Source organism: Hipposideros armiger, unplaced genomic scaffold (genome assembly GCF_001890085.2).
Source record: "Hipposideros armiger isolate ML-2016 unplaced genomic scaffold, ASM189008v1 scaffold_183, whole genome shotgun sequence".
In the NCBI taxonomy this organism is placed as follows: Eukaryota; Metazoa; Chordata; class Mammalia; order Chiroptera; family Hipposideridae; genus Hipposideros; species Hipposideros armiger.
The window spans coordinates 1,506,653-1,520,740 of NW_017731533.1; the positions used below are offsets into that span (position 1 = coordinate 1,506,653).

The 14,088-nt window shown below is 34.9% G+C and overlaps 1 protein-coding gene across 1 annotated transcript in view; it reads left to right on the top strand.

Moving 5' to 3' along the window:
• The window catches only part of PARD3 (par-3 family cell polarity regulator), a 611,228-nt gene that overhangs the window by 297,974 nt on the left and 299,166 nt on the right, over positions 1–14,088 (top strand). The window contains exon 9 of the mRNA XM_019652604.1: positions 773–856. Within this exon, the coding sequence (XP_019508149.1) occupies positions 773–856 (84 nt within the window). The remainder of the gene's footprint in view (positions 1–772; positions 857–14,088) is intronic.

The window sequence follows — 14,088 nt, forward strand, 5'->3', positions numbered from 1 at the left end:
ATCTAGGCTTATTGCATTAATAGTAAAGGAGTTATGCAATAGAAGTAACTTCACGTTACTTTGTATAAATAACTTCATGATTTTAAAGTTCAATTACAAACACTTTTACGAACTTTTTTTTTTTTTTTAGCGGGTGTCTATTGACTTTGAGAAAGAAGTTGCATAACCTGTACTTACAGCAGTTTAGGAAATGGTGACTTGGAATCATTGTGGAATAGTGGGAAATAAGGATAGCTAGATCACACCTGGGCTGTCACCTACAGGGACAAAAACTTTGACCTTATTGGATTATGGAAGGCTCAACAATGTGACATATATAGGAGTGCTTTGTAAATTATAAAAGTGCCTTGTAGCTGTAACACCTTCATTGAGTTAACCTTTATTTTCCTTGACATAGCTATTGGGATGGTAAATTTTTAGTGGAACTCTAGAGATTTGATTTGCAAAATGTGTATTTAGGTTGCACAGAAGAGTGGTCCGAGGGAAATGGTTTTATGTCATTTTTAATGTAGTTATTTCTGACAATTGCTCTCCCTCCATGCCGTCAGACTAGAGGTCAGGTATGTAGTGTTTGACGTTGCTTTCATCACCATGCTTATAGTCCAGAATGTGAATGTACACGCGTGTGTGCCTGGTGGGGTTTTTGTTTTGTTCTCTTTTGTTGCTTATTGTATGTCTGTGTTGTTGTGGTTTTCTGTTTTGTTTTGTTCTGTTTTGGTTTGGTTTGTTTACAGTCCATGTTCATGCTCCCTCATTCATCATTGTCTCACAGTGATATGGTAAAGCTCGTACACGTCCCCAACGATGGAGGGCCTCTGGGAATCCATGTAGTGCCTTTCAGTGCTCGAGGCGGCAGGTAACGTATCTTGGAGGTTTTTAATTGAATCATAATGTGGAGTGTTTTATCTTCATTTATGCTCAGATATAGAGTGGTGTTGATTTAGCTTATGCTTAATGGAAACATTGTCATTTGGGGCAGCTGCCACTTTGTCCGTACGTATATACATTATAATCATAGACAGCACGTAGGCTGATGAAGAAACTGAGCATTTAAATTATCCTAATAATTTTATTGTTCGTCACATCCGTGAAGACATTTTACTTTGTTAAAAATTGCTGATGGACTTTAGAGTCAGAACTCCAGATGAATTCGCAAAGTTAAGGGTGAGCTTAAAGCAATTTTCTGGAAAAATTTTTTCCAATAAAAATTATTTGGATAACTTAGGTAATGATCCATTTGAAATTCATTTTTATGTTTAGTTCTTAATTTTATAAGTTCTTTATGATTTTGTTTGACATTTTGAAAAGTTAGACAAGCTATGGATTTATTTCCTGCCACGTGGCCTGTGGCTCCTTCCGTTCAGTGGTCTCTGCACATTCAAATGTCAAAATTTTGTACTTTTTGTTAAGACTTTATTACTTTATAGACCATATATTCTTCAAATGTTATATGAGTTGCTTTTATTCTGCTGCTTTTTCCTGTGAAAGAATTATTGTTTTTGTTTGTTTTAGTATATTCAAATACACATTATAGCTTGATTTTGCAACTAATGGTTGTTGGGCCTCTGCATGGATAAGTGAGTGCATTGCATTCTCCCCAGGAGCGTTAACCAGTACACATTTAACTTGTTGATGTTTAATCACATCCTTTTTTATTTACCCATCTAGTGATTACCCAGAGAAAGGTGTTTATGAACTCTTTGGCTTCGTATTCTGAACTTCTTTCTTGTATTTTTATTTATTTATTAATTTTTAAAAATTTTAACTTTATTGACACTGGGAGAAGGAGATGCTGAAAAGTTGCCTTAGAACAGTGACCGAGAACTCAGAACATGGTTTAAACTCTGACCAAGGAATTACAAGCATATCATAAGTTGTAAAAGACAGACGCTATATCACTTACCAAACTTGTGATGAAATTATCTATTTAATTATTTTAATGGATATTTGAACAATTGTACTACCTTCCTGGTGTATGTTCCAACTGTGGCAAGTGCAGATTTCATCTCTTTGGTAAAGTACATGCTTTATGGAATGTCTGGTTGCTGAAACTTTGATTTACCCAGAACTCTGCTAGAGCATGAGACTTGAATGTTAATGTTATGCAACAAGATGTGAAATTCACCTTGAATTTGGGAGTGGTGTTACATTCGCAGAGTTGTAGCTGCTTTCACTTGTTTCCGCCTATTCTTCTTTTTTTAATTTTAAACTCCGAGAAGCATTGAAATTTCTTCAAAGAACTTCCAGTTAAACATGCTTAGTTGTTTTCAGAATGGCTCTTGCCTGCACTTCCTTTAAAAATATAATTTAAAATAATCTCAAAAGTTAAATCTTTTTCCATTTATATCATAAGTAGACAAAAAAGGTAAAATACTTGGATTATAGCTTCCCAATACTAATGTGTCTTTAACTGCTTGTGGAATATAACTCATGACAAATGAGATTTAATTGTGTATGTACCAGCTTTGAACCAGCATTTGAATGACAAACGTGTTATTTTCTGTCATTTATTATATACTTCCTACCTCAGTGTAAAAGGATATTAGGACAAAATAAATCGATGAAAAGCCTAAAGCAAAAGGAGAATAATACAGAAAAACCTACTATAGATTAATTCAATGGAAGGCATTTCACAAAATCCACCAGTTACTGGTTACCATGGTGTGTTTAGTTTCAATATACAGAATACATTTATGTAGACACATATCCCTTTGCAGAACTAGAAGTTTTTTTTTCAGCCGAGTCATTTTTAATCCCTTTTGATTTGGCAGTTAATGAAGAAAATCTCGTGTAGCTTTCCTATATAAGGGAAAAATAGATTAAGAAAAGCAGATTCCCTATAAATTTGTAATAGGCATGAGCAGCTTTCATATTGGGAAACAACTATTTTGGTTTTTTCCAACGCCTGTGTTGCCCCTTTGTTTCCTCATGGACTTGACAGTAATAGTTCTTCAGAGTTATGTGGACAGTGGGGGAGAAAAAGCAGGCAGCCTTCTCAGAATCATAGATACCAATCTTCAGAAGCAGAAACACCTGTCTCCCTTGTTCTCAGAAATGCTTAGAAGTGGATTCTTCTCATTCAGTTAGATACCTTCCCAAGCATTTACTGTGTGAGAATTCCTGTGTTAGGTGCTAGGAAACTAAGATGAACAGGATATAACCTTCCTCCAGGGATTTGCAGTCAAGGTGGAGTGATAGCCAAGAAATCACACAATTATAATTGTGTGATAAATGTTGATATAGTTATATAATAGGTTCTTTGTGAGCCGATAGAGGAAGTATTGTCTGAATTAGATTACTGGAGCTGGCTGGTGGGGAAAGGTGATTTTAAATGTGATGATAGCTTGTAAAGGAAACCACATCAGCTCCATGGTGGCTGTGAGGGCAAATTAAGCAATTCAGTACAGCAGAAAGGAAGAAATTAAGTAGAACTCATGACAAAATTGCAAATATATCTAGTGGGAATACAAAAAATACATATTCATGGGATGTAAGTAGAAATTTCCAAAAATAACTTCCCTTGTAAAAAATTCCAATCATACTTGGGCCTTCTCAATTTTCGAGATATAACTAAATGAATAACACTTACGGAATACTTACAGGCATACAGCAGGTCCTTAGATAGCATCATTTCAATGTTGTTTTGTTATAATGTTGATGAGATGCTATAGGAACTTAACTCTTGTTTATATCAATTAGCCTGTGGTAAAATTGGTTTCCTTATGCGTCATTTCACTGCAATTCCAAGAATTTATTGATGATAAGTGAGGACTTACTGTACCTCGTTTTATTGCATTTTACCTTATTGAGCTTTGCAGATATTGCATTTTTTACAAATTGAAGATTCTCCACCAGCAAAAAGATTATCACTCACTGAAGGCTCAGATGAATGTTAGCAATTTTTAGCAATAAAGTATATTTTAACTAAGGTATATACATTGTTTTCAAAGATATAATGCTATTGTACAACCAATAGACTACAGTATAGTATAAACATAACTTTTATATGCACTGGGAAACCAAAAAATTCATGTGACTTGCTTTATATTGTGATACTCGCTTTATTGCCATGATTTGGAACTAAACCTGCAGTATCTCCAAGGTATGCCTGTAATTTTATAAAAGTGACACATATATGTCAGTGTTGCTTCCTGATTTATATTTCAAAGTAAAAAAGTATAAGGAACAATGCAGAATGGGAATTGTGTATCATAAACTGAAGCAAATATCATAAACTGAAGCAAAACAATGCAGAACATCTAGAATATCAAATATAATTCTAGAAAATAGGAAAAATGTGAAGTCAGTTATAGAAAAAAAAATTAAAGCTACTTTGCTATAGTTACGGCCTGAGGCATAATGAAGTTTTTGTTTGTTTTTTTGTTTTGCTTTGTTTTGCATTTAATTAAAGATCTTGCTGGGCCTACATAAAAAGGCTGTTTTCTAGAGTAGGTGGCTCCTTGAATGGCGCATCGGTGACAACTGGCATGTGGCTGCTCATCCCCCCACCACCGCCTCACATCCTGAGAAATGGGGACAAATAGATACATAGAAAAGACAGTATTATCTTTTCCTTGATGCTGTTTCTCTGTAGTCATCATCTGTATGTTATTCAAAAATAAAGTGAACTGATCCCCATCCAGAATTCTTTATTCACAGTTTTATTACCTTGAAATGAATTTTCACGTCATACATATAATTTCATTTTTTCCTGATTTAAATGTCAAACATAACATCCTTATTTAAATCACAAATGTTACTACTTTCAGAAAGTAAATAATTGTCATTTTCTATGGCAGAAAAACCACGTTTTTTATATATATTTTATATTTCCACAACTTGGCCCATAGGTATTGCTTAGTAAGGGAATGAATGAGCCTGTGACTATCTATATTAGCTATGGCATTACTGCATAAAAATAAAACAGTAAGGGCATGGGCTGGCTGAGTGGCGCGATGGTTAAGAACTGGCTTGGGGCGCCAGAGGACCCCGGTTCGGATCCCACATATGAGGGCCAGTGACACTGTCTTCCACAGCTAAGATGCTGAACAACAACTCAACCTGGAGCTGGGCTGCCGTGAGTCACTGGCGACGTAGGCTGCAGCCCCTGCTGCAGTGGGTTGCCATGGGCTACCGTGTGTAGCCAGCAGTCAGCGTGAGCGGCCAACAGCCGCTTTGAGCGGCCGTCCAGAAGCCGGCAACTGATCTGCCTCGCCCGGGAAGAGCGCAATGATGGTGCCAACTTGGGCCAGTGAAGCAACGTCCTCCACAACTAGACTGAAGAACAAAACGACAGCAACTTGTCTGTTCCCCTTCCCCCAATTCCCCAATAAAAATCTTAAAAAAAACCAAAAAAACACCCCCAAAACCAGTAAGGGCATATCCTGGCTTAATAGTTGTTAATGAGTTTTCCTGAGGCTTTCTAAACACATAGTAATGTGATTATGATGTATTGTAATGCTAAGTATTTAAAAAGCAAGATACAGAACAACAATATAATAATAACGGGGATACCAGAAGGAGAAGAGAGGGCTACAAGAACAGAGAGCCTATGAAAATAAATAGTCGATGAGAACTTCCCAAACCTATGGAAAGAACTGGGTCCTTGAATCCAAGAGGCAAACAGAACACCTAATTATCTCAATCCAGAAAGGCCTTCTCCATATTAAAACTATGAAAAATTATTGACAAAGAAATAATTCTGAAGGCAGCCAGGGAAAAGCAGATGGTCACCTATAAAGGAAAGCCCATTGGCTTACCATCAGAGTTTTCAGCAGGGATTCTACAAACCAGGAGGGGTTGGAGTCAAGTATTTAAACTATTAAAAGAAAGAAATTACCAGCCAAGGATAATGTATCCAGCAAAGTTATCCCTTTAGATATGAAGGAGGAATAAAGACTTTTACAGGCATACAGAAGCTAAGGGAATTTTCTACCACAAGGCCTGTATTATAGGAAATATGGAAGGGGATTATTCTATTTGAAGAAAAAGACAAAAGGATACAGAACTATGAGTAAAATCACTAATAGACAGAAGCAGGAAATAGCTACCAGTGTTCAGAATAGGGCACTATACATTTAAATATCACATAAAGGTTAAAGGGGGAAAAAATAAAAAGGAAAAAGATAAGAAGATAATTGCTACTGTAACTCAGAAATGAACTCAGCATAAATAGGGATAATTTGTGACAAGGAGAAGGGGTAAAGGTCTGAATTTGCAAAGGGGAATGGCAATAGGATGAATGCTGAAGAAAAAGGACTATTGCATGTATGAAACTTTCTTTTACATAAACTGAATGGTAACACACACACACAAAATCCAGAACATAGACACATAACATAAAAAAAGAAGGAATAGGAAAAAAAATCATAGAATACCACCAAACTAAATTAACAGACAGAAGCACAAGGCAAAGAAACAGTGGAGACAATGAGCTACCAGATAACAAAAGATAAAATGGCTATAGAAATCCTCATATATCAATAATCATCCTAAATGTAAATGGTTTGAACTCACTAATAAAAAGGCACAGAGTAGCGTATTGGTCAAAGCACAAAACCCAACCATGTGCTGCCTTCAAGAGACATATCTCAGTTACAAGGACGAATATAGACTCAAAGTGAAAGGGTAGCAAATGATACACCAAACAAATGGCACCCAGAGAAAAGCAGGTATAGCTATGCTTATATTGGATGAAATAGACTTCAAGATAAAAAAGGTAACAAGACAAAGGTGGACATTTCATAATGATAAAGGGGACAATAAATCAAGAATTCATAACACTTACCAATATATATGCTACCAGTTAGGGAGCACCAAAATATGTATCACAACTACTAAGAGAACTAAAGGGAGAAACTGACAAAAACAACTATAGTAGGGGACCTAAATACCCCATTGACAGCTATGGATAGCTCATCCAAACAGAAAATCAAAAAAGAAATAGCCTTAAATGACACATTAGACCAAATGGAGAGAATCAACATTTACAGGCCTTTCATCCCAGAACACCAGATTATACATTCTTTTTCAGTGCATATGGAACATTCTCAAGGATAATCGTATATTGAGACACAAAACTAGCCTCAACAAATTTAAGAAGATTGAAATCATACCAAATATATTCTCTGACCACAATGCTTTCATTGGCGATCAACTGCAAAAAGAAAGCGAGAAAAACCACAAATATGTGGAGATTAAACAACATGCTACCAAAGAATGACTGGGTCAAAAAGAAGAAAAAAGTTGAGATCAAAGGTTACATAGAAACAAATGAGAATGAAAATACAACATATCAAATCTTTTCGGATGCAGCAAAAGTGGTAATAGGGAAGTTTATATCCTTACAGGACTGTCTCAAGAAACAAGATAAATCCCAAATAAACCAGCTAACACTACATCTTTAAAATCTAGAAAAAGAAAAACAAATGAAGCCCAAAGTCAGCGAAAGGAAAGAAATAATATAGAGTAGAATTAAATGAAATAGCAAAAAGACAATGAAAAAAATTAATGCAACAAAGAAAACAAAGAACTTAACTAGTTCTTTGAAAAGATTAATAAATTTGACAAACCCTTGGCTAGACTCGCTACAAAAAAAAGATTCAAACAAAATCAGAAATGAAAGAGAAGTTATGACATATACCACAGAAATACAAAAGATTATATAAGAATACTATGAAAGACTGCATGCTGCCAAACTCAATAACCTAGAAGGAATGTACCAGTTCTTAGAAATACATAACCTTCCTAGATTGAATCATGAAGAAAATCTAAATAGACCGATAAACAGTAAGGAAATTGAAACAATCATTTAAAACCTCCCCAAAAGCAAAAGATGAGGACCAGATGGCTTCACCCATGAGTTCTAAACATTCAAAGATGATTTAATACCTGTGCTTCTTAAACTCGTTGAAAAAACTGAAGAAGAGGCAATACTTCCTAACTTATTTTATGAGACCAACATTACCTTGATAGCAAAACCTAGTAAGGATAACACAAAAAAGAAAACTACAGACCAATATATGATGAATACAGATGCAAAAATCCTAAACAAAATACTAGCAAATTGAATACAAGAATACATTAAAACGGTTATACGTCATGATCAAGTGGGGTTCATTCCAAGGGTACAAGGATGGTTCAAGATATGGAAATTGATCAATGTGATACACCACATAAACAAAATAAAGGGTAAAAATCATGATTATATGAATAGATGCAGAAAACACATTTGACAAGACACAACATTCATTTATGATTAAAACATTTAATAAAATGGGTATACAAGGAAAGCACCTCAATATAATAAAGGCCATATATGAGAAACCCTCAGCTAATACATACTTAATTGTGAAAAACTGAAAGCTTTTCCTTTAAGATCATGAACAAGACAAGGATGCCCCCTCTCACCACTGTTATTCAACATAGTACTGGAAGTCCTAGCCAGAGTAATCAGTCATGAGAAAGAATTTATAAAAGGCATCCAGATTGGGAGTGAAGAAGTCAAATAGTCACATTTTGCAGGTAACATGATTCTTTATATAGAAAACCCTAAACACTCCACTAAAATCTATTAGAAACAATAAACAAATACAATAAAGTTGCAGGATACAAAAATCAGTGTATAAAAATCCATCGTGTTTTTATATACCTACAATGAAATTTCAAAAAAAGCGGTGAAAAAAGTTTTTTCGCAATTGCAATGAAAAGTATAAAATACCTAGAAATAAACTTAAAGGATTTGAAGGATCTGTACACTGAAAACTATAAGACATTATTAAAAGAAATGGAAAGATATTCCGTGTTCATGGATTGGAAGAATCAACAAAGTTAAATTGGCCATATTACCCAAAGCAATACACAGATTTAAGGCAATCCCTATCAAAATTCCAATGACATTTTTTAAGGAAATACAACAAAAAATCATCAGATTTGTATGGACTCACTAAAGACTCTGAATTGTCAAAGCAATCCTGAGGAAAAACAGGGCCAAAGGTATCACACTCCCTGACTTCAGTTTAGACTACAAAGCAACAATAATCAAAACAGCATGGTATTCGCAGAAAAACAGACACAGACCAATGAAACAATTGATAACCCAGAAACAAACCCACAAATATATGGGCAAATGCTTTTCTACAAAGTAAAACATAGAAATGGCCAATAGATGTATGAAAATATGCCCAACTTCACCAGTTATTAGGGAAATGCAAATGAAAACCACAATGACATACCACCTCACACCTGTTAGAATGGCTATTATTAACAAGACAAGTAGTAAGTGTTGGAGAGGCTGTGGAGAAAATGGAACCCTCATACACTGCTGATGGGAATGTAAACTGTTCCATCCATTATGGAAAAAAGAGTGTGGAGTTTCCTAAAAAAATTAAGAATAGAATTATCATGTGACCCAGTAACCCTCTTCTGTGTATGAATCCCAAAAATCTGAAAACTATGTGTAAATATACATGTACCCCTGTGTTCATGGCAGCATTATTCATGACAACCAAGACATGGAAACAACCAAAGTGTCCTTGGATAGATGATTGGTAAAAATGATGTCATATGGAATATTAGTCAGCCGTAAGAAAAGATGAAATACTGCCATTTGTGGCAACATGGATGGATTTTGAGATTATCATGCTAAGCAAAATAAGTCAGATAAAAAGTCAAAACCATATGATTTTACTCATGAAGTGTAAAACTGAATTCAACAAATAAAGACAAACAGAAACTCATAAACATATATAACAATAGTGGTTACCAGTGGGTAAGGGAGGAGGTAGAACAGGGTAAATGGGGTCATATATAGTGATGGAAGGTGATTTGACTTTGGGTCATGAACACATGATGTAATATATAGACAAAGTATTATAGACTTTTACACTTGAAACCTATGTAATTTTATTAACCAGTGTCACCCCAACAGATTTAATAAAAAATAAAAAGCACAATATTAAATCGTATACAGAAATAGGAGCTGGGCTAATGGAATTGTAAGATTTTATATTTAGTTTTAAGGGACTTAATGTCGAATTGAGAAAAAAAAAAAATATATATATATATGAAAAGTATCCATGCTGTGTTTCAAAACAACTCGATACATCTATGCCACAGGGATTTAGAGGAAGCAGGACTGTTGAATAATGGATACTGTGCAAAACCCTCACTAAAGCAATAGAACTTGATATATTCCTTGAAGGAAATGTAGACATTATAATAGTGACATTCTGGGAAGATATTCTTTCTAGAAAGAGAAGACATGAAAGGAAGGTGCTACATAAAAATGTACGTGATTGGTTAGAAATAATGAGTCATTGATTAGAAACAGAATGTATTGAAAGATAGTACTGTAGAGATGTTAGAAAGCACTTGATGAATGGCCATGAGACTGCATTCAGTAAATAATGGAGAAATTATTGAAGTTTTTCAAGAAATATGATTGTATTATTTTTAAATAACTATTATTTTACTTGGACTCCACAGTCTATCTTACAGTAAATATTGTAAATCTTTTCACCTATGGAAACAAGTATGGCTAAAGCATGTTATTCTTAATAAAGTGGCCAGCTTCTCTAGGTCTATTCTTTACTGGACATTTCCCATCTGTATACATTCTTCTTTACACTTAAAACTGGGGCCCATGGAATTTTCTTTCACAGTACTTTTTCTTATGCAAATAGTAACTATATGTTTGTGTTTATTTTATTACACAAATTTTAAGAAGATCTATTGATAGAATCTATCAGGCACCATTTTCAATTTGGCATAATGTATATCAGGAGTTGGCAAACTCTCTATAAAGTGTCCAATATTTTTGGCAATGTGGGCCACTGAGTTTCTGTTGCAGTTTTAAATTCTGTCTTTGTAGCATGAAAGCAACCATAGATAATCTATAACTAAATGAGTGTGGCTATGTTCCAATAAAGCTTCATTTACAGATTCTGTGGCAGGTCGAATTTTGGCTCATGGGCTATAATTTGCCAGGCCTACCTTAGAGAACCAAACAAATAAAAATGCCATCATGGAGATGACATTCTAGTATTTTCATATCTAAAATTCCTTCTCCTTTGTTTCCTGTTCATAGTATTTGGGGCGCGGGCAAAAGTCCAAAATTTTATTTCCGATTACTGGTTGATAAGAAAGTCTCTTTATTGTAACTATATATTATTTCCCACCGTCACACACCCCTAATTCTAAGGAATTCCAAGGAAGAAAGGAAATAGAAAGAATAACTTCATTTGGGCCAGCCGAGTGGCGCGTTGGTTAGAAGCTGGCTTGGGACGCCAGCTCTGAGCAGCAGGGCACCAGTTCGGATCCCACATGGGCCAGTGACACTGTGCCCTCTACAGCTAAGATGGTGAACAACAGCTCGACCTGGAGCTGGGCGCTGTGAGTCGCCAGTGACAGCATAGGCTGCAGCCCTATGCTGCCATAAGCTACCGTGAGTGGCCGGCAGCCAGCGTGAGCGACCGGCAGCCTGCATGAGCTGCCAAGAGCCACCGTGAGTGGCCGTCCAGAGGCCAGCGACCGATCTGCCTCATTCGGGAAGAGCGCAATGATGGTACCAACATGCGCCAGTGAAGCAACGTCCTTCACAACTAGGCTGAAGAACAAAAGGACAGCAACTTGTCTATTCCTCTTCCCCGACTCCCCAATAAAATCTTTAAAATAAAACAGAAAAAACAAAAAAACTTCATTTATGATGTTCTCTGATTAATAATATGTACTCAGTTAAACTCTTCTTCCTAATATCTGATTACCAATCATGAGACCTAAGGAAAAATCTAATCTTTAAATAGGAATACAGTCCTTGGTAAGAGGGTGTGTATGTGTACCTGTGTGTGTGTGTGTTTATCTGTGTGTTTCTAATTTTCCACTACCTACTGGCAGTTGTGCTGGCAATTGTCTTCTTAATTCTCACCTTGATTTTTACATATGCACATCATTTGATTTATCTGATTAATTTTATCCTAAATGATTTTTTAATCATTTATCTTTATATTTAAAGTATTAGGTGAAGGGTCAACACAAAGCTTTTTAAATTTTTGTATTAAATTTATTTTTCATGACTTTTCTCCCTTGACTTCTTTTCTTTCAGTACTGCCCATAAATTCCACCATCCAAGCTGAAAAGATTCACATACCTAAAAGAATATTTTATAATGTTCAAGGTTCGAATTGAAATAAAAGAGACCCTATTGGAAAATATGTTTTCTTGTGATCAGATTAGTAGAAAAACATGATTGAAATATAAATATGTGTGTTTTCTACATGTTGAATAATTTTCCTCTCAAATAAAAACCAAAGTTTTTATAAAACTTTTATGCTGCCTACAAAAGTAGTAAGTATCTTTGGAAAGTGTTGAGACGTCCATACTCATCTACTTAATTATTTAGTCAAAATCTGAGTTTGGCTCCTCCTCCTAAGATTAACATGGTTATAATTATTGTTAGTTGTAACTCATAGCTCACCTAACCTATGTTGTATTACTTTTTGGTCTCTAACACATGAAAAAACAAAATGTTCACTTTTCAGAATTTCTAGTTAGAAATGTATTATTTCTCTGTGTGAATGAATGACTGACTTGATCATATACTAAGTCTTCGTTAACTGGCAGAGGGGTATCAGGAACAGTCCAATTTTTGAGGCCAGAGATACCTTTGGACAGATCCTGGCTCTGTCTTTTTAGTGTTGCCTGGGCAGATCAGCTTCATTTATGCTCAGTATTCACATCAGTGGGATGGGACACTCTTATGACTTTGTATGATTTAAAGAAGAAAATACATATAATTATCAAATACATGTAAAATACATTTAGTATGGTACTTAGTAGTGGCAGCTGATAAGAATATTTTCTATTTCTCAAGCAAAAATTCCCTCCTTTTTGCTTGGTGGTCTGTTTGTCTAGGAAGGTGCTGATTAGTGTAGATAATAGATTATATTATTTTCCTCTTCTGTCATGAATATAAGATGACATTTTATTATAAACTTGAGAATCCCAATACACAGTTAGTTGGTTGGGTGGATATGTTAATGAAGAAGAATACAGCCCGTTTGAATTTCATGGTACTAGCTCAGATGTTAAGAAAAGCTTTATTTGAGGTTTATGTATTTCCATTCACTGTAGAGTTTTAAAATGAATATTACCTTTAAAAGAAAAAAAATGCTCTTTGAACTTTGAGCACTCAGTTTTAATTACTTTAGGAAAAAACAATTTAACTTTATTTACTGAATCTGTTGCATTTTGTCTAAAAGTTTCAATTGTGCATTCTCAGCTGCAGACTTATTTGTTCCAACAAAGGACCGTAATAAATGAATTTATTTTTGAGAGTAAAGTTGTATTTTACACTTAGATAAATGTTGCTTCTTAATGTAATAGTATGATGCCTGTCATTTCCCCCCTAATCTGAAGGAATTCTCTATTTTTATTTACCTTTAGTTTTGCTCTAATTCACCTTATCCTTTAAAACTTTTTTTAAAAAATCAAGATTTTATTTTAACTTAGAATTCCTCTAAACTTTTTTCTGTTTGTGTCCACCAAGATGGTGGTTGTGGTTCTCAGGGATCAGATGGATGTAAGTAACTGTCAGTCCCTCATGTTTAGTAATCAACGAGGTGAGCGGGCCTGGTTGATGGGATCCATTCAGCCCATTCCTACTCTGACTTGACTACTGTTGTGGTGTTTTTACTGTGTCAGCTTTTATTAAGATGAATTATGATCATTTTCATACAGCTGGGTGGCAGTTGTGGGAATTTGCATTATCAAAGCAAAACTCAGACTTGCTCAGCCAATTTAGATGTCAATAAAACATTCGTTACTTATTTTCAGTTTTATTATTCGTTGTAATTTATACTTAGAATTGAAAATGCTAACATGTGTGACTGAGTTTGTTTTAATTAAGTGTATAATTAGGCTAATGAACCTTGTAAAAATGTAGTGGTGCAATCCTTAATATAATCTAAGCAGTTAAATTTTTAATTATGCTTCCAAAATCATGTACAGAGTTGCAGTATTTCAATGGCTTGGTTTCTGTGACTAATACTCCTTTTCCCGTTCTGGTGTCTTCCTTCCTTCCTTCCTTCCTTC